This window comes from Erithacus rubecula (assembly GCF_903797595.1).
Source record: "Erithacus rubecula genome assembly, chromosome: 3".
Lineage (NCBI taxonomy): Eukaryota > Metazoa > Chordata > Aves > Passeriformes > Muscicapidae > Erithacus > Erithacus rubecula.
Genome location: NC_136689.1, coordinates 137,593,896 through 137,621,626, shown reverse-complemented (window position 1 = coordinate 137,621,626; position 27,731 = coordinate 137,593,896). Strand labels below are relative to the sequence as shown.

General features: G+C 66.3%; 2 protein-coding genes across 2 annotated transcripts; both read left to right on the top strand.

The window, feature by feature from the left end:
* Positions 1-18,496, top strand: LOC306799046 (microtubule-actin cross-linking factor 1, isoforms 6/7-like). Its single transcript, XM_079299561.1, has 27 exons — positions 1-70; positions 1,556-2,084; positions 2,494-2,658; positions 2,768-2,937; positions 3,500-3,659; positions 3,754-3,838; positions 4,878-5,119; positions 5,447-5,566; positions 5,641-5,748; positions 5,830-6,048; positions 6,483-6,686; positions 7,263-7,494; positions 7,571-7,797; positions 8,319-8,441; positions 8,899-9,000; positions 9,133-9,234; positions 9,979-10,161; positions 10,472-10,627; positions 11,198-11,395; positions 12,513-12,641; positions 13,487-13,657; positions 13,877-14,032; positions 14,568-14,774; positions 15,080-15,199; positions 15,408-15,577; positions 16,608-16,764; positions 18,363-18,496. Exons 2-26 carry the CDS (start codon positions 1,572-1,574, stop codon positions 16,669-16,671), a joined length of 4,326 nt encoding a protein of 1,441 aa, XP_079155687.1. The 5' UTR covers positions 1-70; positions 1,556-1,571; the 3' UTR covers positions 16,672-16,764; positions 18,363-18,496.
* LOC306799045 (microtubule-actin cross-linking factor 1, isoforms 6/7-like) lies at positions 16,671-27,526 on the top strand (the record flags this gene model as incomplete). The annotated part of the gene is made up of 15 exons (XM_079299560.1): positions 16,671-16,764; positions 18,028-18,077; positions 18,363-18,560; positions 20,680-20,808; positions 21,252-21,395; positions 22,404-22,592; positions 23,287-23,401; positions 23,481-23,647; positions 24,708-24,870; positions 24,943-25,097; positions 25,176-25,250; positions 25,827-25,944; positions 26,030-26,214; positions 27,248-27,368; positions 27,480-27,526. 15 exons carry the CDS (start codon positions 16,671-16,673, stop codon positions 27,524-27,526), a joined length of 1,950 nt encoding a protein of 649 aa, XP_079155686.1.
* Between the last annotated feature and the right edge of the window lie 205 nt (positions 27,527-27,731).

The following is a 27,731-nucleotide window of genomic DNA, read 5'->3' as shown; positions in this document are numbered from 1 at the left end:
CCGCTCCCCCGCTCCCCCGCTCCCCCCGGGGCCCCGGCCCGGCCCCATGGACGCCCGAAGCCGCCGAGGGGTGAGTGCGGGGCCGGGGGTCGCGGGGTGCGCGGAGCCGGGGCGGGGTCCGTGTCCCTCAGCCCCTCCCGGGGCGGGTGGAGCGGGTCGGGGTCTCCCCAGGTCACCCCGGCCCACCCACCCGTGCGGGACCCCGAGCCTGCTGGGGATGGGTGTGCGGGGGCCGCGCCCCGTGTGCGTGCGGGGCTCGGGGCGCGGTGGGCGCGGGGCTGCCACAGGTGTGTGCGGTGTCGGGGCTGAGGCAGGGCCCGGTCCCTGAGCCCCCTCCCCATCCCCCCAGCAGGGCTGCGAGAGTGGGGTCTGCGTGTGGGGAGGGGGCGCGGGTGGGAGCGAGCGTGTGTGCACGTGTGTTTGTGTTTTTGTGTGTGTTTGCACACGTGTGTTTGTGGTTTTGTGTGTGTTTGCACACATGTTGGTGTGTGTCTGTATTTGCACACGTGTTTTTGGGCGTACACACGTGTGGGAGTGAGTGTGTGTGCACGTGCGTTTGTGTGTGTGTTTGCACACGTGTGTCTGTGTGTGTTTCTGTGTGTTTTTGTGTACACACGTGTGTCTGTGTGTTTCTGTGTGTTTCTGTGTACTCACGTGTATTTCTGTGTGTTTGTGTGTACACACGTGTTTCTATGTGTTTGTGGTGTTTCTGTGTGTTTCTGTGTACACATGTGTATTTCTGTGTGTTTCTGTGTACACACGTGTCTCTGTGTGTGTTTCTATGTGTTTGTGGTGTTTCTGTGTGTGTCTGTACGTGTGTTTGAGTTTGTGCTGTTTGTGTGTTTGTGTGTGTTTGTGTGTGTCTGTGTGTTATTTTCTGTGTGTTCCTGCTCACACACGTGTGTTTGTGGTGTCAGTGTGTGTTTGTGTGCACACACGTGTGTTTGTGGTGTGTCTGTGTGATATTTTCTGTGTGTTCCTGCTCACACACGTGTGTTTGTGGTGTGTCTGTGTGTTATTTTCTGTGTGTTCCTGCTCACACACGTGCCCAGGGCCGGCTCTGAGCCCGGGGGTCGCAGCGCCGCGGCTGCGGCTGTGCCTGGAGGGGTGGGGGCTGCCGGGGGAGGGTCCTGCCGGGTCACGCCGGGGATTTATGGCCGCGCCAGCGCTGCAGGCTGGGGGAGGCCACCTGCCTGTCCCCTGCCTGTCCCCGCGGGCAGATGTTCCTCTCCCGTTAATCCAACGGCACAACCGATGCCGGCCGGGAGCATCTGCCCCTCCCCTGGCGAGACGCGTGGGACAGAGCCTGGGCACTGCCGGGGGGTCCCTCGGGGTCCCCTCCCTCTGCCAGCCCGCGGTGACAGCCACTGTCCCCTCTCCGTGTCCGGTACCATTTGCCGGGGGGCCAGGACCCCAACCCCGGAGCACAGCGGAGTGAGGGGATGCACCTGGGGGTCCCAGGACCCCGAACCGCAGAGCACAGCGGGGTGAGGATGTGCACCCGAGCACGGACCGGCACTGTGGCCCCGATAACGCGCATCACCGCTCATTTCAGGCCGGGATTTGAGGCCATGGGGAACTCGGTGAGCCGGCCCAGCTGCCTGGGCGAGAAGAGCCGGCGGCCGGAGCAGCTCCTGCGGGAGCCGGGGCTGGACGCGGGGCAGCCGGCGGCCGAGAGCGGCGCGGAGGCGGCTCTGCAGCTGCTGGAGAAGGCGGCGGTGCCGCTGGAGAATGGCTGGAGCCCGGGGCCCGGCGGCGCGGGCAGCCCGGTGCTGAGGCGCAGCCGCTCCGAGGTGGCCGTGCAGAACGGGGGCGCGGCCGGAGCTCCCGCCAGGGCGCAGGTGGGGGGCGCAGCCTGGACCCCGCCCCGAGGCAGCGTCGCCCGCAGCGCCTGGTCCTGGAAGCCCGTCACCACGCGGGAGGTGACGGAGGTGACCGAGGTGACCGAGACCATCGTGACCGAGATCGTGGAGGTGACCGAGTACCCGGCGGGCGACAAGGGCGGCGAGCCCGTGGTCACCCGGACGGTCACCGTGCTGACGGAGCGCGTGGGGGAGCTGGCCGGACACACGGACGGCACTGAGGTGACCGACGGACAGAGCCCATCGCTGGCAGGACGCCGTGCCGGGCTCTGTGCCACGGGGCTGAGTGGTTTTTCTGCACAGCGAGTCTTGACCTTCGTGTCTCTCGGTCGGGGCTCGTGTGCAGTCACCGTCTGTGGCCTGATGTGGGCTGGGCCGGTGTCCTGGAGCCGGTGGCACCCCCGTGCTGGGCACCCAGCCGGGTTCCCGGGAACCAGCCCCCTCCCCTCGGCTCTGGCTGCTGGGTCTGGAGGGACCCAAACGGCCCAGGGCGTGCAGACCCCGCTTTGGGGAGCCCTGGGGAGGAGGTCAGGGGCTGGAAAGGGTCCCACTGTCACCGGTGTCACCTCGAGAAGAGGGCAAGGTGTGGAGGCTGCTGCCATGGCCATGGCTCAGCCACCTCTCCCCACAGGTGTCCCCACGGGCTGTCCCTGCCCCGGAGGAGGCGGCAGAGCGGGACCAGGAGACCCTGGAGCGGCTGCTGGCCTGGGTGGCCGACATGGAGGAGCTGGTGGGCAACCAGAAGCCGCCGTCGGCCGAGGCCAAGGTGGTGAAGGCGCAGCTGGAGGAGCAGAAGGTCAGCGGGGCCCGGAACGCCCACGCGCGTCCTGGCCGGGGATTAGCGGGCCGGGGTCCCGGGGGGGCGCGGGGGTCCCCGGCACAGCGCGGTGTCCCCGGCCCTGCAGCTCCTGAAGCGCCTGCTGGAGGAACGGCGGCCGCGCGTGGAGCTCGTGCTGCAGGACAGACAGACGGCGCAGGACAGACAGACCCCGCAGGGCTCCGCGCCCGAGGGCGGCGCCGGCCTCCTCAGCCTCGGCGAGAGGTGGGGCAAGCTGATGCAGGAGGCTGAGGCCAGGTGGGTCAGGGGCTGTCCCCGTCCTGCTGGCGCGGGCTGTGCCCGCTGATGTCCCCAGTGTCACCCCGATGTCCCTGTGCCCCAGTGGGACTGTCCCTAGGACTGCACAGGAGCAGCAGGTCCGGGGCTGTCGGGGGTTCAACCCTTCTGTGGAGCACAGGCTGTGCCCACTGGTGACCCCCAGTGCCACCCTGATGTCCCCAGTGCCACCCTGATGTCCCTGTGCCCCACCCTGACGGAAGGACTGTCCCCAGAGCATCCCTGGGGTTGCACAGGTCCGGGCTGTACAAGGTCCAGCTGTTCTGTGGAGCACAGGCTGTGCCCACTGCTGTCCCCCAGTGTCACCCTGCTGTCCCCCAGTGTCACCCTGATGTCCCTGTGCCCCACCCCGATGGGGACACTGTCCCCAGAGCATCCCTGGGGCTGCACGGGAGCGGCGGGTCTGGGGCTGTGCGGGGTCCAGCCCTTCTGTGGGGACACTGTGACACTTTGGGGGGCAGGGGCAGGGAGTTTCCTGGCTGGCACCTCTGTCCCTGCCCGGCTCACGCCCCACCTGGCGCAGGTACGGCTGCCTGGAGCGCATCCTGCCCGCAGCCCAGCGCTTCCAGGAGGCTGTGGACGCCTTCCAGGAGTGGCTGGGTGCCACGGAGCGGCAGCTGGCCCAGCTGTGGCGCGCTGACGGCTGCGTGGGCCGCCTGCAGGACGCCCACCAGCAGACCCAGGTGGGCACAGGCTGGGCAGGGTGTGGGCACGGGGTGGCCACGGGCACCTGTGTCACTGCTGGTCGCCCCTGGTTACTGCTGGTCACTGCTGCAGGCCCTCTGTGAGGAGATCCGCGGGCGGCTGGTGGAGCTGGACGGCGCCCTGGAGAGCGGGCAGCGGGTCCTGGAGATGGTGACAGGCGAGTGACAACGGCTGGGAGTGGTGGCCACGGGGTCTGGCCAGCAAGGGGATCCCTGGGGGTTTTTTGGGGTGTGCTGCTCCCCACTGGGAGCTGCGGGGTGGTGTGAGGGGCAGACAGCACCACAAGGGATGAGGGGCTGGGGCAGGCCATGGTGGGACAGGCTCAGTGATGGGGAGCTGGGTCTTGCTGGCCAGAGCCAGGTGTTGCTGGCCAGAACTGGGTCCTACTGGCCAGAGCCGGGTCTCAGTAGCCTGAACCGGGTCTCAGTGGCCAGAGCTGGGTCCTGCTGGCCAGAGCTGGCCCTTGCTGGCCAGAGGTGGGTCTGGGAGCAGCAGGAGGGGCAGAGCAGAGGGGAAGGGTCAGGACAGAGTGATGGTGGCTGGAAGCGGTCGGTGTGGCAAGTTCTGTGTCAGGGGATGCCAACACGGTGGCACTGATGTCACTGGGATGTCAGTGTCACTGGGATGTCAGTGTCGCACTGGTGTCAGTGTCATGCTGGTGTCAGTGTCACTGATGCTGGTGCCTCTCTGATGTCAATATCACTGATGCCACTGCCACTCTGATGTCATTGTCACCGATGCTGGTGTCACTCTGATGTCAATGTCACCGATGCCGGTGTCTCTGATGCCAGTGCCACTCTGATGTCATTGTCACCGATGCCTGTGTCACTGATGCCACTGCCACTCTGATGTCATTGTCACCGATGCTGGTGTCACTGATGCCACTGCCACTCTGATGTCAATGTCGCCGATGCTGGTGTCACTCTGATGTCAATGTCACCGATGCTGGTGTCACTGATGCCGGTGCCACTCTGATGTCAGTGTCACTCTGCTGGTGTCACTGATGCCAGTGCCACTCTGATGTCATTGTCACCGATGCCGGTGTCACTGATGCCGGTGCCACTCTGATGTCAGTGTCACTCTGCTGGTATCACTGATGCCAGTGCCACTCTGATGTCATTGTCACCGTTGCCGGTGTCACTGATGCCAGTGCCACTCTGATGTCATTGTCACCGTTGCCGGTGTCACTGCCGCAGGGGAGGAGGCGCAGCTGACACAGGAGAAGATGGAGTCGCTGAGGATGCGCTACCTGATCGTGGGCCAGAGCAGCGCCGACACCGCCCAGCGCCTGGGCCAGACCCTGGAGGCCTCGTCCCGCCTGGGCACGGCCCCCGAGGACCTGGCACTGTGGCTGAGCCGCATGGAGAAGGAGCTGGGCGAGCTGCAGAGCCAGCAGGATGGCCAGGAGCCCTCGGTGACAGCCAGCGACAGGGACAAGGTGGGACACTGAGCCCCGTGAGGAACACCGAGCCCCTCCCCACTCCCAGCACCTCTGGGTCAGGGACAGTTTGGTCTGGGTGGGACTTGCTGGGTTTTGGGATGTGCTGGATGCCCCCAGGCAGCTGTCCCGGCGCGTTCCCACCCCTCCCGCTGCATTCACACCTTCCCTCCCGGTGCATTCACACCCGGTGCATTCACACCCCTCCCGGTACATTCCCAGCTCCCGGTGCATTCCCACCTGACGCATTCACACCCCTCCCGGTGCATTCCCACCCCTCCCGGTGCACCCCCAGCCCCCCGTCTCACTCCTGCCCCTCTGCCGCAGTTCGAGCAGGTGCTGGACTCTCAGCTCGCCCTCGTGGCCGCGCTGGGCGAGCGGCTGGACGAGATCGGCCGCGTTCAGCTGGACGCCGAGGCGCTGCGCTCGCAGCTCTCCGAGCAGAAGGTGAGTCCTGCAGCACTGCCCGGGGGTCCCGAGGGTCTCCCCAGGACCCCGCACCCACCCGCGATCCCCCGCAGCTGCTCTCCGCCGAGATCCTGCACTGCCGGGGTTTGGCCGAGCGCCTGCTGCGCTTCTCGGAGCCGCTGCTGCGCTGCTGCCCCGAGCCCCAGCGGCTGCGCCTCCAGGTGAGCGGGGGGACACTGCCAGCACCCGGGGGTGGCCGTGTCGCCTGTCCCCGTTCACTCTGTGACTGCCTGTCCCCACAGCCCTCGGTGCAGGCGCTGCGGGAGCGCACGGAGCAGCTGTCGGTGCGCAGCGGCGCCTGTGCCGTGCAGCTGGAGCACGCCCAGTCGCTGCTGGCGCAGTTCTCCGAGGCGCTGGAGGAGCTGCTGCCCTGGCTGGAGGAGACGCAGGCGCTGGGGGTGCAGCTGTCCCCCAATTCCATCAGCTACGAGGCCTTCAAGGAGCAGCAGACGCTGCTGCAGGTGCGGGAGGGGCAGGGCAGGAGGGGCGCGCTCGGTCACCCCTGGGGTGGGGAGGGGACGGGATGGGGGTGGCATCGCCACTGGGGCACCGGGATGGGGCACCCGAGGGGCGGGAGTCCTGTGGGAGCAGCAGCACAAATCCCACTCCAAAGCACCCCGTGGGGCTCACCCCACCCCAGTGCACCCCGTGGGGCGCATCCCACCCCAATGCACCCCGTGGGACACATCCCACCCCAGTGCACGCCCTGGGGCTCACCCCACCCCAATGCACCCCCTGGGGCTCCATCCCACCCCAATGCACCCCTGGGGCGCACTCCACCCCAATGCACCCCACCCCAATCCACCCCAGTGCACCCCCTGGGACGCACCCCACCCCAATGCACCCCCTGGGGCGCACTCCACCCCAATGTCCCCCCGGCTCCCGCTCGCCCCAGAGCCTGCGGGAGGCCATCGCCGAGCACCGGCCGCTGGTGGGGAAGCTGCAGCGCGTGTCGGGGCGGCTGCTGGAGCTGAGCCCCGAGCAGGGAGCCCCGTTCCAGCGGCGCTGGCAGCAGCTGGAGGAGCAGTACGGCCTCATCCGCGAGCGGGTGCGCCAGGCGGCGGCGCTGCTGGAGGATGCGCTGCCGCGGTACAGCCAGGTACGGGCTGGCACCGGGGGCACGGGGCTGGCACGGGGCTAGCACAGGGGGCACGGGGGTGGCACAGGGGGCAGTGGGCTGGCACTGTGGGCACGGGGCTGGAACAGGGGGCACGGGGCTGGCACAGGGGGTATGGGGCTGGCACAGGGGGCACGGGGCTGACACAGGGGGCAGTAGGCTGGCACAGGGCGTATGGGCGGGCACCAGGGGGCACGGGGATGGAGCAGGGGGTACGGGACTGGCACTGCTGGCACGGGGCTGGCACGGGGGGTACGGGACTGGCACAGCGGATATGGGGCTGGCACAGGGCGTATGGGCTGGCACAGGGGGCAGGGGGCTGGCACAGGGGAGTAGGGGGCTGGCACTGTGGGCACGGGGCTGGCACAGGGGGCAGTGGGCTGGCACTGTGGGCACGGCGCTGGCACAGAGGGTGTGGGGCTGGCACAGAGGGTGTGGGGCTGGCAGTGCCGGGTGCGGGGCTGGCAGTGCAGGTATGAGCCTGGCGCAGGCGGGTATGGGGCTGGTACTGCCGGGTGTGGGTCTGGCCCTGCCCTGGCACCCCCGTGCTCCCCGCAGCTCTCGGAGCGCACGGAGCTGCTGCAGGAGTGCCTGGAGCGGCTGCAGAGCCGCCTGCAGTCGCAGCCCCCGCTCCGCGGGGACGCCGCGCACCTGCGGGAGCAGCTCCGCGACAACAGCCTGGCCCTGGGCGAGCTGGAGAAGCTCGGGGTGGCCCTGGAGGGGGTCCGCGCGCAGGGCGAGGAGCTGCTGGCCACCGTGCAGCCGGGCAGCCACGACGGCGCGGCCAGAGGTGGGCACAGCGCCGATCCGTGTGCCCGGCCCCCGGTGCCCCCTCCGTGCCCTGAGCGCTCCCGCCGTGCCCGCAGGGATCCAGGAGCGCACGGAGCAGCTGCTGGCGCAGTGGCGCTCCCTGCGCGGCCGCTGCCAGGAGAGGGAGCGCTGGCTGCGGGAGCTGCTGGCGCTGGCCGAGCGCTTCTGGCACGGGCTGGCCGAGCTGGCGCTGGCGCTCGGGGACACGCAGCAGATGGTGCTGGGGCTGGAGGAGGCGGGCGGAGAGCCCGAGGCCATCCGGGCGCGGCTGGGCACCATGCAGGTACGGCTGGGCACCATGCAGGTACAGCTGGGAGGGGACGGGCACCGTGCAGGTACAGGTGCGCACTGTGCAGGTATGGCTGAGCACTGTGCAGGTATAGCTGGGAGGGGACGGGCACCGTGCAGGTACAGGTGGGCACTGTGCAGGTATGGCTGGGAGGGGGCTGGGAACCGTGCAGGTACAGCTGGGAGGGGGTGTGGCATGGGGAACCCCTGATGTGGGCAGTGCCATGGTGTGAGCAGTCCCTGGTGTGGGCAGTACCATGGTGTGGGCATTTCCTGGGGTGGGAAATGTCCTGGGCAGCCCCTGCAGTGGGCAGTGCCCCGGATAGACCCTGGGGTGGACAGTCACTGGAGTGGGCAGTGCCCTGGACAGTCGCTGGAGTGGGCAGTGCCCCATTGTGGGCAGTGCCATGGACAATGCCCTGCAGTGGGCAGTGCCCGGACACCCCCCTGCCCCCTGCCCTGCCCCCTACCCTGCCCTGCCCCCTGACCCCTGCCCTGCCCTCCGTGCCGTGCCAGGCGCTGCGGGAGGACATTGATGCCCTGCAGGGCGAGCTGGACACGCTGGGCACGCTGGGTGTGGAGCTGATGGCCTCGTGTGGGGACCCCGACAAGCCCGATGTCACCAAGAGCCTGGACGATGTGAGTGGCACCGGGCAGGGCACTGGGGGCACCCGGTGCCACCTCTGGGGGTGGCATGTCCCCAGTGCCCAGGGTGTCCCCAGTGCCACCCCTGTGCCCGGATACTGCCAGGGTGTGTGTGACCCCCAGGATGTCCCTGCAGTGCCACCCCTGTGCCACCCCCCTGGCCCCAGTGCCCTCCACACCCTGCAGCCCCAGGGCACTGCTGACCACTACCCACCCGGACCCCCACTATGCCACCCTGTCCCCCTGTCCTGTCCCCATGTGCTCTGTCCCTGCCAAGGCACCACTGACCCCTATGCTCTGCCCTCCCCGACCTCCCCTGCCCTGTCCACTGTGCCACCCTGACCCCCGTGCCACCACTGACCGTGCCCTGCCCGCCCTGTCCCCCGGTGCCACCCTGTCCCCGGTGCCACCTGTCCCCTGTCCCCCGGTGCCACCTGTCCCCTGCCCGCAGCTCTATTCCTCCTGGCACGGCCTGAGCCGGGTGTGGTCGGAGCGCAACGCGCGCCTGGAGGAGCAGCTGCAGGCGGCGCTCAGCTACCAGGACACCATGCAGGTGGGCGGGGGGCTCAGGTGGGCACCCTGGGGGGTGCAGGTGGTCGGGGGAGCACCCCGGGGGGCTCGGGTGGGCACTGTGCCACCCCCCGTGCCCGCTCAGTGTCCCCAACCCTGTCCCCTCTGTCCCCAGCGGCTGCTGGAGTGGCTGGAGGCGGCCGAGCTGCGCATGGCCGAGGAGTTCCTGCTCGGGGGGGACCTGGACGGGCTGCAGCAGCAGCTGGCAGAGCTCAAGGTGCCACCTGTGCCCGGGGACAGGGGGGACAGGGGGTGGCAGGGCTCCGGGCTACAGGGATGGGTGGCAACGAGGGTGGCACTGGGCGGGCACTGGGATGGCACAGGTGGGCACTGGGAGGGCGCTGGGAAGGTCAAGGAAGGCACTGGGGTGGGCACTGGTGACTCTATGAGCACTGGGATGGCACTGGGTGGGCACTGGGGTGGCACTGGGATGGCACTGGGTGGGCACTGAAGTGGCACAGGTGGCACTGGAATAGTACTGGGATGGCACAGGTGGGCACTGGGATGGCACTGGGGTGGCACAGGTGGCACTGGAATAGTACTGGGATGGCACAGGTGGGCACTGGGATGGCACTGGGATGGCACAGGTGAGCACAGGTGGGCACTGGTCACTCTTTGAGCAGTAGGATGGCACTGGGGGGGCACTGGGATGGCACTGAGATGGCACAGGTGGGCACTGGGATGGCACTGGGATGGCACTGGGGTGGCACTGGGGTGGCACAGGTGGGCACAGGTTGGCACTGGGATGGCACAGGTGGGCACTGGTCACTCTCTGAGCAGTAGGATGGCACTGGGGGGGCACTGGGATGGCACAGGTGGGCACAGGTGGGCACTGGTCACTCTCTGAGCAGTAGGATGGCACTGGGAGGGCACTGGGATGGCACTGGGGTGCCAGGGGGTGCAGACAGACCCCATCCCCTGCATGGTGCCAGTGTCCCCATGCCCCACCTGGCACCCCTAGGAGTTCAAGCGGGAGCTGTACCAGTGCAAGGTGGAGGTGGAGAGCCTGCGGCACCTGGGGGGCCCCGGGCACCCCCCGGAGACCCCCGGGAACCCCCCGGAGACCCCTGGGAACCCCCCGGGCACCCTGAGCGACTTCCGGCAGCGCTGGGAGCACCTGGAGGAGGAGATGGTCAGCCGGCAGGTGAGCACTGGGTGGGCACTGGTGGGCACTGGGATGGCACTGGGATGGAACAGGTGGGTACTGGGATGACACTGGGATGGCACTGGGATGGTACAGGTGGACACTGGCCACTCTATGAGCACTGGAGGGCACTGGGTGGGCACTGAGGTGGCACTGGTGGGCATTGGGAGGACACTGGCCTCTCTGGGAGCACTCTGTTGGCACTAATGGGTACTGGGATGGCACTGGCTGGCCACAGGTGGGCACTGGTGACTGTATGGACACTGGCATGGCACAGGTGCCCCCCTCACCCCCTGCCCCATCCCCCCAGCACCAGCTGGAGGCAGCTCTGCTCGGGCTGGGCCAGTTCCAGGCGCAGCTGCAGGAGCTGCTGCAGTGGCTGAGCCGCACCCGGGAGCGGCTGCGGGAGCCGGCGGCGCTGCGGGGGGACCTGCAGGGCTGCGAGATCGAGCTGGCAAAACACAGGGTGAGGGGGAATGGGGGGCACGGGGGGACCTGCAGGGCTGCGAGATTGAGCTGGCAAAACACCGGGTGAGGGGCAAAGGGGGCACGGGGGAATGGCACTGAGGGATGGGCACAGCCGGGGTGAGAAGGGCATGGGTGGGCACAACCAGAATGGCGGGGTGAGGGGATCTGTGGGGTGTGGCGTGTGGGTCTCTGTGGGTCTCTGTGGGTTTCTCTGGGGTGTGTATGTCCCCCCTGACCCCATCCCCCCACAGGTGCTCCGCACGGATGTGCTATCCACACCCACACAGTGCAGGGTGTGGGGCTCTGTGGGTCTCTCTGGGGCTCTGTGGGGTTCTCTGGGGATCTCTGGGTCTCTGTGGGGTTCTCTGGGGATCTCTGGGTCTCTGTGGGGTGTTTGTGTCCCCCCTGACCCCGCTCCCCCCAGGTGCTCCGCATGGATGTGCTGTTCCATGCCCGCACGGTGCAGGGTGTGGGGCTCTGTGGGGCTCCGTGGGGTTCTCTGGGGCTCTGTGGGTCTCTGTGGGTCTCTGTGGGGTGTTTGTGTCCCCCCTGACCCCGCTCCCCCCAGGTGCTCCGCACGGATGTGCTGTCCCACGCCCGCACGGTGCAGTCGGTGACCGAGGCGGGGCAGGGGCTGCTGCTCGGCAGCCTGGGCGAGGGCGAGGAGGGGCTGAGGAACAGCCTGGAGCAGCTGGGGCAGCACTGGGAGCTGGTGCTGAGCCTGACCGAGAGCAGACAGCTGGAGCTGGAGAACAACCTCAGCCAGGTACGGGGAGAGGGGCTGGGGGGCAGGGAATGGGAATGGGGGCTGCCAAAAATCCCAGAGGGAGGGGATGACCCAAACTGGGCACTGCAAACAGACATAGAGAGAGGGGATGATCCAAACTGGGCACTGCAAACAGACACAGAGAGAGGGGATGATCCAAACTGGGGACTGCAAACATCCCAGAGAGAGGGAATGACCCAAACTGGGCACTGCAAACATCCCAGAGAGAGGGAATGACCCAAACTGGGCACTGCAAACAGACACAGAGAGAGGGAATGACCCAAACTGGGCACTGCAAACAGACACAGAGAGAGGGAATGATCCAACTGGGCACTGCAAACAGACACAGAGAGAGGGAATGACCCAAACTGGGCACTGCAAACAGACACAGAGAGAGGGAATGATCCAACTGGGCACTGCAAACAGACACAGAGAGAGGGAATGACCCAAACTGGGCACTGCAAACATCCCAGAGAGAGGGAATGATCCAAACTGGGCACTGCAAACAGACACAGAGAGAGGGAATGATCCAAACTGGGCACTGCAAACATCCCAGAGAGAGGAATGATCCAAACTGGGCACTGCAGCAGAGCTCATTCTGATTTGGGATGTGCTCCACTAAGGAACATCCTTCCAGGATGTCTGGGATCAGCAAATCATGCCTCATTCAAGGGACATCCCATTAAAGGGACACCTCATTGAAAGGACACCCCATTAGAGGAACACCCCATCCAAGGGACATCCTATCCAAGGACACCTGAATTCAAGGGACACCCCATTAAAGTGACACCCCATAAAAAGGACACCCCATTTAAGGGACATCCTATTAAAGGGACAGCACATTAAAGGGACAGCCCATTAAAAGAACATCCCACTGAAGGGACACCCCATTCATGGGACATCCCATTCAGGAGACACCCCATTGAAGGGAAATCCCATTACAGAAACACCCCATTGAAGGGACACCCCATTGAATGGACACCCCATTAAAGGGACACCCCGTAAAAAGAACACCCCATTAAAGGGACTCCCCATTAAAGGGACTCCCCCTCCAGGGGCCACCCCCCAGGGCAGGGCTGTGGGACCAGGGCCGGCTCTGACCCCGCCTCGCCCCCAGGTGCAGGACATCACCCTGGAGATCACCGAGCTGCTGCAGTGGCTGGAGCAGGTGGAGCTGCAGCTCTTCTGCTCCAAACCCGCCTGGGGCCCCCCGGATGCCACCAAAGAGAAGCTCAACGCTCACCTGGTGAGATCCAAACCTGCTGCAGGACCCCGGGTCTGTTCATCTCCTGGGGTGTGTGCCCCAGATCCCCCTTCACCTCCCTGCTGGGCTAGGATCCTGCCCTGCTGCCTCCTCTCCCTTGGCACCCCTCCCTCAGCTGTGCCAGCTCTGTGAGACAGAGCAGGAGATGTGCTTGTCCTTGTCCTGAACCTGTCCCTGTCCCCATCCACACCCCTGTTTTTGTCCCCTCTCCCTGTTTGCTGTGGCTGCCTGCCTTGTCCCCATCCCTGTCCCCTGTCTACTCTACCTGACCCCTCCACATCCCCGTCCCCATCCCTGTCCCTGTCACCCTGCCAGCCCCATCCCTGTCCCCATTCTCGTCCCTATCCTGTTCCCCATCCCTCTCTGTGACTGATGCCAGTGCTGGCGGGCACTGTCCAACTGTCCCTCTGTCCTGCTTCTCCTCTGTCCTTGTCACTCTCTCCGTCTGTCTGTCCTGCTGTCCCCCTGTTCCCGTGTCCCCCTGTCCATCTGTCCCTCTGTCCCTCTGCCCAGGAGCTGGAGTCCCGCTCGGGGCCGGTCCCTCTGTCCCTCCATCCCTCTGTCCATCTGTCCCTCTGCCCAGGAGCTGTGCCGGGAGCTGGAGTCTCGCTCCGGGCCGGTCCCCGTGTCCCTCCATCCCTCTGTCCGTCTGTCCCTCTGCCCAGGAGCTGTGCCGGGAGCTGGAGTCCCGCTCGGGGCCGGTCCCTCTGTCCCTCCATCCCTCTGTCCGTCTGTCCCTCCTGCAGGAGCTGTGCCGGGAGCTGGAGTCCCACTCCGGGCCGGTCCCTCTGTCCCTCCATCCCTCCATCCCTCTGTCCCTCCTGCAGGAGCTGTGCCGGGAGCTGGAGTCCCGCTCGGGGCCGTACCGGGCGCTGCGGGAGCGGCTGCGGAGCCTGCTGGACTCGAGCCCCGCCAGCCGACCCTGCAGCACCGAGCACAGCCTGCGCCTGCTGCAGCACAAGTGGGACAGCGTGCAGGCCGAGGCGCAGGAGAGGAAGGTGAGGGGGCTCAGGGGGAGCAGGGACACCCCAGGGGCTGAGGGGGGGCTGGGACACGCTGGGGGCCAGGGACACCCCAAGGGGCTGAGATACCGCGGGGGGCTGGGACACCCCCGGGGGGCTGAGGGGGGGCTGGGACACCCCGGGGTCAGGGACACCCCAGGGGGGTGAGGGGGGTCAGGGACAGCCCGGGGTCAGCAGCGCCTGGCTGTGCCACAGGAGCGCCTGGCCGAGGGGCTGACGGTCAGCACCGAGTTCCACGGCTCGGCTCAGGAGCTGCTGCGCTGGCTCAGCCACGCCGAGGAGCTGCTGGTGTCCCCCGAGCCCCCCAGCTTCGTGCTGGACACCGTCACGGCCCAGATCCAGCAGCACAAGGCAAGGGGGGCACGGGGCGGGTCTGTGAGGCTGGGGTCTGCACGGGCACGGTGCCCTCGGGGTGTTAGGGCTGGGGTCTGCACGGGCACAGTGCCCTCGGGGTGTTGGGGCTGGGGTCTGCATGGGCACGGTGCCCTCGGGGTGTTGGGGCTGGGGTCTGCACGGGTACCGTGCCCTCGGGGTGTTAGGGCTGGGGTCTGCACAGGCACAGTGCCCTCGGGATTTTGGGGCTGGGGTCTGCCTGAGGGGTGCCTCAGGATCTGTTTGTGGGGCTGGGGTCTGCACGGGCACAGTGCCCTCGGGGTTGTGGGGCTGCGGTCTGCCCGAGGGGTGGCACCTGCAGGGAATCCCCCCAGGGTTTGCTGAAAATGGGATTTGTGTCCCCACAGCAGTGGGGGGAGTGTGCCCTGGGCCCCTGGCCAGGCACGGGTTCCTGGCGCTCCCTGTCCCGTTCCTGTCCCGTTCCTGTCCCGGGCTGTTCCCTCGGGCTCCCCACCCGCCCAAGCCCCCCGTCCCTGACCCTCCCGTCCCGCAGGCCCTGCTGAAGGAAGCCAATGCCCAGGGCGAGCAGCTGGCCAGCCTGGAGGCGGTGGCCGCGCGTCTCAAGGATTTCAGCCGCAAGCAGGACGGGGCGGTGATCCAGAACCTGGTGCTGGCGGCCCGGGAGCGCCTGGGCAAGCTGCTGCAGCGGGCGGGCGAGCGGGGGGCGGCGCTGGAGGAGGCGCGGAAACGGAGCAAACAGGTATCGGGAGGGGGCTGGGCACAGGGATGGGGAGGGGGCTGGGCACAGGGGAGGGGGCTGGGCACAGGGGAGGGGCTGGGCACAGGGGAGGGGCTGGGCATAGGGATGGGGAGGGGGCTGTGCCCCTAAACTGGGGAGGGGGCTGTGTTGGGGTCGCCTGAATCCACTTTGCCCCCTCATCCCCACACACCCCACACCCCCAGCCCCTCATCCCCACATCCCCCAATCCCCCCCAGACCCCCCAGCCCTCATCCCCAAATTCCCCCCAGACCCCCCAGCCCTCATCCCCCTCTCTCTGGCCGCAGTTCAGCGAGTCCCGGCGGCTCCTCCTGGACTGGATGGACGAGGTGGAGCAGAGCCTGGAGGTGCCGCAGGACGCGGCCACCAGCCAGGAGGCCATCAAGTGCCAGCTGGCTGAGCACAAGGTGGGGCTGGGCTCCTCGGCACGGGGGGTCCCGGCGCAGAATTGGGGTTGTGGGGGGGACCCCCAGCTCCAGGGCGGGTCGGGCAATTCCTGGGGGAACACCTGGGGGGCGGCGCTGGTTGCTGGTATCTCCTGTTGGAGTCTCCTCTCCCCCCACCCCGCTTTGGGGACCCCCCCACCCACGCGAGGGGTGCGGGGGGGCCCCGCAGGCGTTCCAGAAGGTTCTGCGGGGGAAGCGGCCGGTGTACGAGGCCACGCTGCGCAGCGGGCGGGCGCTGCGGGAGGGGGCGCGGCTGCCCCAGGACCTGCAGCCCCTGGAGGAGCTGCTGGGGGAGCTGAAGGAGCGCTGGGACGGGCTGTGCAGCCTGGCGGCCGAGAGGTTAATGGGATAATGGGATCCATGGGATCCATGGGATGGGATTGGGATCCATGGGATGGGATTGGGATCCATGGCATGGGATTGGGATCCATGGCATGGGATTGGGACCTGCAGCCCCTGGAGGAGCTGCTGGGGGAGCTGAAGGAGCGCTGGGACGGGCTGTGCAGCCTGGCGGCCGAGAGGTTAATGGGATAATGGGATCCATGGGATCTATGGGATCCATGGGATGGGATTGGGATCGGGAATGGGATCTATGGGATCCATGGGATGGGATTGGGATATATGGGATGGGATGGGATCCATGGAATGGGATCTATGGGATCCATGGGATGGGATTGGGACCTGCAGCCCCTGGAGGAGCTGCTGGGGGAACTGAAGGAGCGCTGGGATGGGCTGTGTGGATTGGCAGCCGAGAGGTTAATGGGATCGGGTAACTGGGATCAGGAATGGGATATATGGGATCCATGGGATGGGCTGTGCAGCCTGGCAGAAGAAAGGTTAATGGGATAATGGGAATGGGATATATGGGATGGGACGGGCTGTGCAGCCTGGCAGCGGAAAGGTTAATGGGTATGGGACCAGAAATGGGATCCATGAGAATGGGACAGGCTGTGCAGCCAGGCAGCCAAGAGGTTAATGGGATAATGAGAATAGGATAGTGGGAATGGGATAATGGGAATGGGAATGGGAATAGGGTCGAGAGTGGGATCCATGGGATGGGACAGGCTGTGCAGCCTGGTGGAGGAAAGGTGGGAATGAGATTGGGGAAATGGGAATGGGATTGAGATCCATGGGATGGGATGGGATGGGATGGGATGGGATGGGATGGGATGGCACTATTCATAACAGAACTGCCAGGCCCTGTCCCTGCCCGCAGTGGCCCTGCCAGCCCTGTGGGGCAGCTCCATCGGGCGCCCCCCGTGCCCCATTCCAGTGCCCCCAGCCCCTCAGTACCCCCAGCGCCCCCATCCCCATGCCCCCATCCCTGCGCCCCCCGTGCCCCCATCCCCGCGCCCCCCGTGCCCCACAGGCAGCACAAGCTGGAGGAGAGCCTGCTGTTCTCGGGCAAGTTCACGGCGCGCTGCAGGCGCTGATGGACTGGCTGTACGCGCCGAGCCGCAGCTCTGCGAGGACGCCCGTGGGCGGCGACCCGCGACCTGGTGGGCGACCTCATGGACAAGCACAAGGTCGGTGGCCAGGGGCAGGGGAGGGGAGGGGGGGGCTGGCCACTGGTGGCCACCAGGGAGCACCAGGTGTGTGGGGCCATATGGGATGGGACCAGAAAGGGAAACTGGCTACTGGGATGGAGTATTGGCAAATGAAATGGGGTATTGACTACTGGGATAGGGAATTGGCCACTGGGATGGGGAATCGGCCACTGGGATGGGGCATTGGAAAATGAAATAGGGAATTGGCCACTGAAATAGGGAATTGGCCACTGAAATGGGGAATTGGCTACTGAAATAGGGAATTGGCCACTGGACAGGGCATTGGCCACTGGAATAGGGAATTGGCCACTGGGATGGGGAATTGGCCACTGGGATGGGGTATTGGCCAGTGGAATGGGGAATTGGCCACTGGGATGGGGTATTGGCTACTGAAATAGGGAATTGGCCACTGAAATAGGGAATTGGCTAGTGGAATGGGGCATTGGCCACTGGGATGGGGAATTGGCCACTGGACAGGGCATTGGCCACTGAAATGGGGCATTGGCCACTGGATTAGGGTATTGGCCACTGGGATGGGGTATTGGCCAGTGGAATGGGGCATTGGCCACTGAAATGGGGAACTGGCTACTGGGATGGGGCATTGGCTAGTGGATTTGGGTGCACAGGAACCCTGCACTCACTGCTGTGAGGATTTAGGGTCCTGCTGAGCCCCCTCCCCACCCTCCTGCCCCCAGGTGTTCCAGGAGGAGGATTTGGGGGTTCAGGGATGTCCTGTGCTCACTGTAGTGACAATTTGGGGTTCAGGGGAGCCCTGTTCCCATCGCTATGAGTGTTTGGGGGTTCAGGGGATCCCAGTACAGTCCCGTACCCCATGAGCCCCTCCCCACACCCGCAGGTGTTCCAGAAGGAGGATTTGGGGTTCAGGTGTGCCCTGTATTCACTGCTGTGATTGTTTGGGGTTTCAGAGGAATCCTATTCCCATTGCTATGAGTGTTTGGGGGTTCAGGTGTGCCCCGTACAGCACTGGGACCCCCGTGAGCCCCCTCCCCATGCCCGCAGGTGTTCCAGAAGGAGGATTTGGGGTTCAGGGTTTCTCTGTTCCCATTGCTGTGAGTGTTTGGGGTCCCTCTAAGCCCCTCCCACGCCCGCAGATGTTCCAGAAGGAGGATTTGGGGTTCAAGTGTGCCCTGTGCTCACTGCTATGAGTGTTTGGGGTTCAGGGGATCCCAGTACAGTCCCAGGGGTCCCGCTGAGCCCCCTCCCACCCTCCCATGCCCGCAGGTGTTCCAGAAGGAGGATTTGGGGTTCAGGGTTTCTCTGTTCCCATTGCTGTGAGTGTTTGGGGTGCCTCTAAGCTCCTCCCACGCCCGCAGGTGTTCCAGAAGGAGGATTTGGGTTTCAGAGGAATCCTGTTCCCATTGCTATGAGATTTTGGAGTACAGGGGATCCCAGTACAGTCCCGGGACCCCCGTGAGCCCCTCCCCACGCCCGCAGGTGTTCCAGAAGGAGGATTTGGGTTTCAGAGGAATCCTGTTCCCATTGCTATGAGATTTTGGGGTACAGGGGATCCCAGTACAGCCCTGGGACCCCCGTGAGCCCTCTCCCCACGCCCGCAGGTGTTCCAGAAGGAGCTGGGCAAGCGCGCCAGCTGCATCCGCGCGCTGCGGCGCTCGCTGCGGGAGCTGACCCGCGGCAGCAGCAGCGTGGACTCGCAGTGGCTGCGCGGGCAGGTGGAGGAGCTCAGCGCCCGCTGGGAGCTGGTCTGCAAAATGTCCCTGGGCAAGCAGGCGCGGCTGGAGGCGGCGCTGCGGCAGGTGAGGGGCGGGGGACGCCTGGGGGGGCGGGGAAAAACACCTGGGATCGGGGGCACACACCTGGGGGGGCGGGGAACACACCTGGGATCGGGGGCACACACCTGGGATAGGGGGGGCACACCTGGGGGGGCGGGGAACACACCTGGGATCGGGGGCACACACCTGGGATAGGGGGCACACCTGGGGGGGCACCTGGGGAGGGCGGGGCACGGGGAACACACTTGGGATAGAGGGCACACCTGGGGGGACGGGGAACACACCTGGGGTGGGGGCCACACACCTGGGATAGGGGGGCGCACCTGGAGGGCGGGGAACACACCTGGGATAGGGGGCACACCTGGGGGGGCGGGGAAACACACCTGGGGTGGGGGGGAATAGGGGGATCTCCAGATGAGGGGGTACAGGGGAACATCCCTGGGGTGAGGGGGGTCACAGGGGAACATCCCTGGGGTGAGGGGGGTCACAGGGGAACCCCGCAGGTTGGGGGGCAGCAGGGGAACCCCTCCGGGTTTGGGGTTCTGCTTCTGCTTCACCCACGTGGGAAGGCTGTGGGGTGCTGGGTGGGGATTTTGGGGTGCTCTGTGGGGTGCTGAGGTGATGGTTTGGGGGTGCTCTGTGGGGTGCCCATGGCAGTGATTTGGGGGCTGTGGGGTGCTGGGTGGTGATTTTGGGGGTGCTCTGTGGGGTGCAGGGGTGATGGTTTGGGGCTGTGGGGTGGTGATTTGGGGGTGCTCTGTGGGGTGCCCATGGCAGGGATTTGGGGTGATTTGGGGTGGTGATTTTAGGGTGCTCTGTGGGGTGCTGGGTGGTGATTTTGGGGGTGTGAGATGCTCATGGCAGTGATTTGGGGATGCTTTTTGAGGTGCCCATGCCCATGATTTTGGGGGTGCTCTGTGGGGTGCCAGGCTCGGTGTGTGGCCGTGCTTTGGGTGGAATCTTCTGTTCTACCTGGGTGGGGTGAGGGCTGTGCCTTTGGGGTGCTCTGTGGGTGGTGATTTGGGTGTGGTGAGTGATAATTTGGGGGTGCTCTGTGGGATCCCCGGCTCGGTGTGTGGCTGCGTGGGGCTGGGAGGTGCCATGTCACACGGTGTCACCGTGCCTGTCACTGTCACACGGTGCCAGGGGGTCTCTCATTGTCTGGGGGTCTCTCAGTGTCTGGGGGGGGGGTCTCTCAGTGTCTGGGGGGGGTCTCTCAGTCTCTGGGGCTCTCTCAGTCTCTGGGGCTCTCTCAGTCTCTGGGGGGTCTCTCAGTGTCTGGGGGGGTCTCTCAGTCTCTGGGGCTCTCTCAGTCTCTGGGGGCTCTCTCAGTCTCTGGGGGCCTCTCAGTGTCTGGGGGGGTCTCTCAGTGTCTGGGGGGTCTCTCAGTCTCTGGGGGTCTCTCAGTCTCTGGGGGGTCTCTCAGTGTCTGGGGGGGTCTCTCAGTCTCTGGGGTCTCTCAGTCTCTGGGGGGTCTCTCAGTGTCTGGGGGGGTCTCTCAGTCTCTGGGGGTCTCTCATTGTCTGGGGGGTCTCTCAGTGTCTGGGGGTCTCTCAGTCTCTGGGGGTCTCTCAGTCTCTGGGGGTGTCTCTCAGTGTCTGGGGGTCTCTCAGGTTCTGGGGGGTCTCTCAGTGTCTGGGGGGGTCTCTCAGTCTCTGGGGGTCTCTCAGTGTCTGGGGGCTCTCTCTGTGTCTGGGGGGGTCTCTCAGTGTCTGGGGGGGTCTCTCAGTGTCTGGGGGAGTCTCTCAGTGTCTGGGGGGTCTCTCAGTGTCTGGGGGGGGTCTCTCAGTGTCTGGGGGTGTCTCTCAGTGTCTGGGGGGGTCTCTCAGTGTCTGGGGGCTCTCTCAGTGTCTGGGGGGGTCTCTCAGTGTCTGGGGGGTGTCTCTCAGTGTCTGGGGGGGTCTCTCAGTGTCTGGGAGGGTCTCTCAGTGTCTGGGGGTCTCTCAGGGTCTGGGGGTCTCTCAGTGCCTGGGGGGGTCTCTCAGTGTCTGGGGGCGTCTCTCATTGTCTGGGGGTCTCTCAGTGTCTGGGGGGGGGTCTCTCAGGTCCCCGGGGGGGAGTCTCTCAGGTTTTTTGGGGTCTCTCAGGTTTTGGGGGGTCTCTGGGCCGGGGTCCTGTCGCCGATCCCTCCCTGTCGCGACAGGCCGAGGAGTTCCACTCGCTGGTTCACTCCTTCCTGGGCCGGCTCAGCGACTCCGAGAAGACCCTGCGGCTGGGGGGGGCGTTCCCCGAGGGGGAGGCGGCCGTGCACGAGAGCCAGGCCCGCCTGCAGGTGCCTGCCACCCCCAGTGTCCCCCAGTGTCCCCAGTAACTCCCAGTAACACCCCAGTGTCCCCCAGTAACACCCAGTAACACCCAGTGTCCCCAGTAACTCCCAGGAACACCCAGTGTCCCCAGTAACTCCCAGTAACACCCCAGAGTCCCCCAGTAACACCCCAGTGTCCCCCAGTAACAACCAGTAACAACAAGTAACACCCAGTGTCCCCCAGTTACCCCCAGTAAACCCCAGTAACACCCAGTAACCAACAGGAGCCCCCGGTGGCCCCCAGTAACTCCCAGTAGCCTCCAGTAGCCCCCAGTGTCCCCAGTAGCCTCAGGCTGGCTCCAGCCTTGTCCTTGCCCTGACGATCCCCCGTGTCCCCCCATGTCCCCCGTGCCCCCCATACTCTCTGTGCCCCCCATGTCCCCCATGTCCCCATGTCCCCGTGTCCCCAGGAGCTGCTGCAGTCGCTGCAGTGCCAGCAGCTGGAGCTGGAGTGCATCACCTCGCTGGGGGAGGAGATCCTGAGCAGCTGCCACCCCGACTCCGTCATCACCGTCAAGTCCTGGGTCACCGTGGCCAAGAGCCGCTTCCAGGAGGTGACAGAGGGGCCAGGAGCAGGGCGGGGGGGACACCTGGGGGAGTGAACACCACACCTGTCCTGAAACCCCACACCTGGGGGAGTGAACACCACACCTGTCCTAAAACCCCACACCTGGGGGAGTGAACACCACACCTGTCCTAAAACCCCACACCTGGGGGAGTGAACACCACACCTGTCCTAAAACCCCACACCTGGGGGAGTGAACACCACACCTGTCCTGAAACCCCACACCTGGGGGAGTGAACACCACACCTGCCCTAAAACCCCACATCTGGGGGAGTGAACAACTCACCTGTCCCACTTCCCCACACCTGGGGGAGTGAACACCACACCTGCCCTAAAACCCCACACCTGGGGGAGTGAACCCCACACCTGGGGGAGTAAACCCCACACCTGTGCTGCTGCCCCACACCTGTCCTGCTGCCACACACCTGGAGAAACACAGCTCCACACCTGTCCTAAAACCCCACACCTGGGGCAATGCGGCCCCACACCTGTCCTAAAATCCCATACCTGTGCCACTGCCCCACATATGGGGAAAGCACAGCCCCACACCTGTACCCCAGGTGCTGAGCTGGGCACTGGGAGGGTTTGGGGTGCACAGTGGGGTGCTGTCCCTGATCCCCCTGTACCCCACCTGCCCCAGGTGCTGAGCTGGGCGCAGCAGCAGGGTTTGGGGTGCTGTCCCTGATCCCCTCTGTACCCCAGGTGCTGAGCTGGGCCATGAGAGGGTTTGGGGTGCACAGTGGGGTGCTGACCCGACCCTGATCCCCCGTGCCCCAGGTGCTGAGCTGGGCGCAGCAGCAGGGTTTGGGGTGCACAGTGACCCATGGGAGGGTTTGGAGTGCACAGTGGCCCATGGGAGGGTTTGGGGTGCACAGTGGGGTGCTGTCCCTGATCCCCCCGTACCCCACCTGCCCCAGGTGCTGAGCTGGGCCATGGGAGGGTTTGGGGTGCACAGTGGGGTGCTGTCCCTGATCCCCCCGTACCCCACCTGCCCCAGGTGCTGAGCTGGGCGCAGCAGCAGCGCGATCGGCTCGGCGCGCAGGCGGCGGCGCTGGCGGCAGAGCGGGAGGAGGCGGCGCGGCTGCTGGAGTGGATGGCGGCGGCCGAGGAGGCGCTGGGGCTGCGCGACCAGGAGCCGCTGCCCGAGGAGGCCGAGCAGCTGGAGGAGCTGAGCGCGCAGCACGGGGTGAGGCACCCCCAAACCGGCTGTGCTGGGGGACCCCAAAACCGGCTGAGTCTGACCTGGAACCCCAAACCTGGCTGTGCATGGGGACCCCAAACTCGGCTGTGCCTGGGAACCCCAAACCCGGCTGTGCATGGGAATCCCAAACCTGGCTGAGCCTGGGACCCCAAAACCGGCTGAGCCTGACCTGGAACCCCAAACCTGGCTGTGCATGGGACCCCAAACCCGGCTGTGCCTGGGAACCCCAAACTCGGCTGTGCATGGGACCCCAAACTCGGCTGTGCTGGGGAACCCCAAAAACGGCTATACTGGGAATCCTAAAACCACCTGAGCCTGGGACCCCAAATTCGGCTGTGCCTGGGACCCCAAACATGGCTTTCCATGGGGACTCCAGGGCTAAGGGGCACACAGGGGGCTATGGGGCGCACACGGGGCTGTGGGACACACAGGAGGCTGTGGGGAACACGGGGGGCTGTGGGGCACATGGGGGGTCAATGAGGCACATGGAGGTGTCTATGGGGCACAGAGGGTGCTGTGGGGCACACAGGGGGCTACGAGGCACACAGGGCAGGCTGGGGGGGCGCACACAGGGGTCTATGGGGCACAGAGGGGGGCTGTGGGGCACATGGGGGTGTCTATGGGGCACAGAGGGCGCTATGGGGCACGCAGGGGGGCTCAGCCCCATCGCTCCCCCCAGGTGTTTATGGAGGAGCTGAACCGCAAGCAGCCTGACGTGGAGAAGGTCACCAAGAGCTGCAAGAGGAAGCTGCCCGTGGAGCTGGGCCCCCCGGCCACTCGCCGGCTGGCCACTCGTAAGGGACCCCCACCATCACCCCCCAAGGCGCCGGGACCCCCGGGAGCCCCTCACGGCCCTCTCCTCGCTCCCCGCAGGCCGGCGCAGCGCGGGGAAGGCGGCGGGCGCGGCGGAGGCGCCGCTCGGGGCGCTGGAGCCGCAGACGCCGCTGATGGCGCAGCTGCTGCAGCGCTGGCAGCAGCTCTGGCTGCTCGCCCTGGAGCGGCAGTACCGCCTGGAGACGGCGCTGCAGCGGCTGCGGGAGGTGGGGGCACCGCGGGACCCCCAGCGACCTGGGGGGCGGCTCTGATCCCCTGCCCAGGGACCCCAACAACGGCCGGGGGGGCTCCTCTCATCCCCTCCCCAGGGACCCACACGGCCCCGGGGGTCCTGAGCTGCTCCTCTGATCCCCTTCCCAGGGACCCCAACATTGTCCCGAGGGTCCTGAGCTGCCCAGGGACCCCCCCCACTGCCCTGGGGAGTGACTCTCACCCCCCTCCCCAGGGACCCTCACACAGCCCCGGGGGTCCTGAGCAAGCTCCTCTCATCCCCTTCCCAGGGATCCCACACAGCCCCGGGGGTCCTGAGCTGCCCAGGGACCCCCCCCACTGCCCTGGGGAGTACTCTTGTCCCCCCCCAGGGACCCCCACACTGTCCCAGGGGTCCTGAGCAGTGTCCCTCATCCCCTTCCCAGGGACCCCTTCCAGCCCTGGGAGTGCCCCACAGAGACCCCCTGTTCCCCCACAGACTCCCTCATGTGACCCACAGACCCCCCCGTGTGCCCCACAGCTCCTTCTGTGCCCCACAGACACCCTCTCATCCCCTTCCCCGGGACCCCCCAACCCCGGGGGTCCTGAGCAGCTCCTCTCATCCCCTTCCTAGGGACCCCTCCCGTCCAGGGGGATGCAGCAATCCCAGACCCCCCCCCCCTGCAGCTGGGGGTCCCATCCCACCCCATGAATTCCCCTTGACACCCCCCAAAGGCTGCTGGAGCCCAGGGGTGCCCGTACACCTCACATTCGGGGGTCCTGGGCAGACACCCCCCCTCCTCTTGCAGGGCTGGGAGCGGCCAGGCTGAGCCTAAACCTGGGCACAGCGTGGGGGGTGTGAGGGGGTCCTGCTGTGGGGCTGAGCCTGGGGGGCGTTAGGAGGTCCCGCTGTGGGGCTGAGCCTGGGCATGGGCACAGTGTGGGGGGCATGAGAGGGTCCCTCTCTGGGGCTGAGCTGTGGGGGGCGTTAGGGGGTCCTGCTGTGGGGCTGAGCCTGGGGGGCGTGAGGGGGTCCTGCTGTGGGGCTAAGCCCCCTGGATCCCCCTCCCCTCGCAGCTGGAGGAGTTCGCGCACTTTGACTTTGGGGTCTGGAGGAAGCGCTACATGCAGTGGATCAGCCAGATGAAGTCGCGCGTCCTGGACGTTTTCCGCGGCATCGACCGGGACCAGGACGGGCGCATCACTCAGCGCGAGTTCATCGAGAGCGTCCTGGCCTCCAGTGGGTGCGGGGAGGGGCTGGGGGAGGCTGGCAATGAGGGGAGGGGGGCTGAGGGTCGCCGTGCCCCCGCAGAGTTCCCCACCAACGTGCTGGAGATGAACGCCGTGGCCACCATCTTCGACATGAACGGCGACGGCTTCATCGACTACTACGAGTTCGTCAGCGCCCTGCACCCCAACCGCGACCCGCTGCGCCGCTCCGCCGACGCCGAGCGGATCCAGGACGAGGTGCGGGGCGGGGAGGGGGCGGCTGCAAGGGTGGGGGTCCCGCCTGGGGCTGAGCCCAGCGTGTCCCCCTCCCCGCAGGTGAACAGGCAAGTGGCGCAGTGCAACTGTGTCAAGCGCTTCCAGGTGGAGCAGATCAGCGCCAACAGATACCGGGTAAGTGCCGAGCTGCGACACCTGGGCGGGGATCCTGGGGTGGGGAGGGGGCACACGCCCATTCCCCAAGGGGTGTGCCTGAGATCCCAAACCCGGCTGTGCCTGGGAACCCCAAACCCGGCTGTGCCTGGGAACCCCAAACCCGGCTGTGCCTGAGATCCCAAACCCGGCTGAGCCTGACCTGGGAACCCAAACCCGGCTGTGCCCATCCCTGCCAAAGTCCCCAGCCCGCCCCAATGTCCCTAAAGCCCCAATGTCCCCAAAGCCCCCAGCCCACCCCAGTGTCCCCTCTTGCCCCAATGTCCCCAAAGCCTCCAGCTCCCCCAATGTCCCCAAAGCCCCCAGATCCTCTCAATGTCTCAAAAGCCCCCAGCCTGCCCCAAAGCTCCCCGCCCCCCCCCAATGTCCCCAAAGCCCCCAGCTCCCCCCACTCCCCCCAAAGCTCCCAGCCCACCCCAGTGTCCCCAAAGCCCCCAGCCTGCCCCAAAGCCCCCAGCTGCCCCCACTCCCCCCAAAGCCCCCAGACCAGCCCAGTGTCCCCAAAGCCCCCAGCCCACCCCGTGTCCCCCTCTGCAGTTCGGGGAGTCGCAGCAGCTGCGCATGGTGCGGATCCTGCGCAGCACGCTCATGGTGCGGGTGGGCGGCGGCTGGATCGCGCTGGACGAGTTCCTGGTGAAGAACGACCCCTGCCGAGGTGGGTCTGGGGTCCCGGGGGGGTCCCGGTGCCTGGGGGTCAGCGGGAGCTGCGGGACCCCATGGCTCGCCCCCTTTGTCCCCAGTGAAGGGCAGGACCAACCTGAAGATCAACGAGAAGTACCTGTCCTCGGACGCGCTGGGAGCCGCCGCCAGGTGCGCCGGGAGCGCGTCGGCCGCGTCCTCCAAGGTGCAGTCCCCGAGCCGCTCCAGCTCCAGCCTCAGCCTCTACAGCAGCGCCTCCGCCCCCAGCAGCCCCCTGGCCAGGAAGGTGAGACCGCCACCTGGATTCCTGACCCCCCAGAACCCACCGGGCACGGGAACGGCTGAGCTCACCTGTGTGTGAGCATGTGAACTCACCTGAGCTCACCTGTGTGTGAACACCTGAGATCACCTGAGCTCACCTGTGTGAGTGTGGAGTTGTTTGTATGGGGAATGTGTGTGAGCACCTGAGCTGATCTGAGCTCGCCTGTGTGTGAGCACCTGAGCTCACCTGTGTGTGAACACCTGATCTCACCTGTGTGAGCACCTGAGCTCACCTGTGTGTGAACACTGAGCTCACCTGTGCATGAACACCTGAGCTCACCTGTGTGAGTGTGGAGCTGTTTGTATGGGGAATGTGTGTGAGCACCTGAGCTGATCTGAGCTCACCTGTGTGTGAACACATGAGCTCACCTGTGTGTGAGCACCTGATCTCACCTGTGTGAGCACCTGAGCTCACCTGTGTGTGAACACTGAGCTCACCTGTGTGTGAGCACCTGAGCTCACCTGTGTGTGAACACTGAGCTCACCTGTGCGTGAACACCTGAGCTCACCTGTGTGAGTGTGGAGCTGTTTGTATGGGGAATGTGTGTGAGCACCTGAGCTGATCTGAGCTCGCCTGTGTGTGAGCACCTGAGCTCACCTGTGTGTGAATACCTGAGCTCACCTGTGTGTGAACACCTGATCTCACCTGTGTGAGCACCTGAGCTCACCTGTGTGTGAACACCTGAGCTCACCTGTGTGTGAACACATGAGCTCACCTGTGTGTGAGCACCTGGACTGATATGAACTCATCTGTGTGTGATCAGCCCCCGAGCTCAGCTGCTCTCCCGTGTGTGTGAGCCCCGAGCTCAGCTGTGTGTGAGCCCCGAGCTCATCTGCTCTCCCGTGTGTGTGAGCCCCGAGCTCAGCTGTGTGTGAGCCCCGAGCTCAGCTGTGTGTGAGCCCCGAGCTCAGCTGCTCTCCCGTGTGTGTGAGCCCCGAGCTCAGCTGCTCTCCCGTGTGTGTGAGCCCCGAGCTCAGCTGCTCTCCCGTGTGCGCAGTCGGTGCTGCGGAGGACGCGCTCCGGCGATCGCTGCCCGCGCTCCCGCGGCTCGGGGCTGCCCGATGGGGCCGAGCTGCACTTCGGCCCGGCGGAGGAGATCCCGGCACCGGCACCGCCAGGTGAGCGTCGCCCCGCCCCGCACGGGGGGCTGGGGGGCACAGGGCAGCGGGGGAACCCCCGCTGCAGCCCCTCCAAAATCCCATTAAACTCACCTCCAAATCCCCCCGCAGAGCCCCCCGAGGAGTCCCCCCCGGAGCGCTGCAGCCCCTGCCGCTGAGCCCACCCTGCGCCCACCACCCTCAGGACCCTCCCCCTCGCGGCTGGAGGGGGCGGCCGCGCCCCCCGCGGGTCTCGGGCCCGGCGCTGCGCCCCCCCGGGCGGGGCTGAGCTGTGACCGTCTGACCCCGGCGCCCGTTCCAGAGGATATGCAAACGTCCCCCGACCCCCACCGAGCCCCCCCGGGCTCTGCTCCCCCTCCCCAC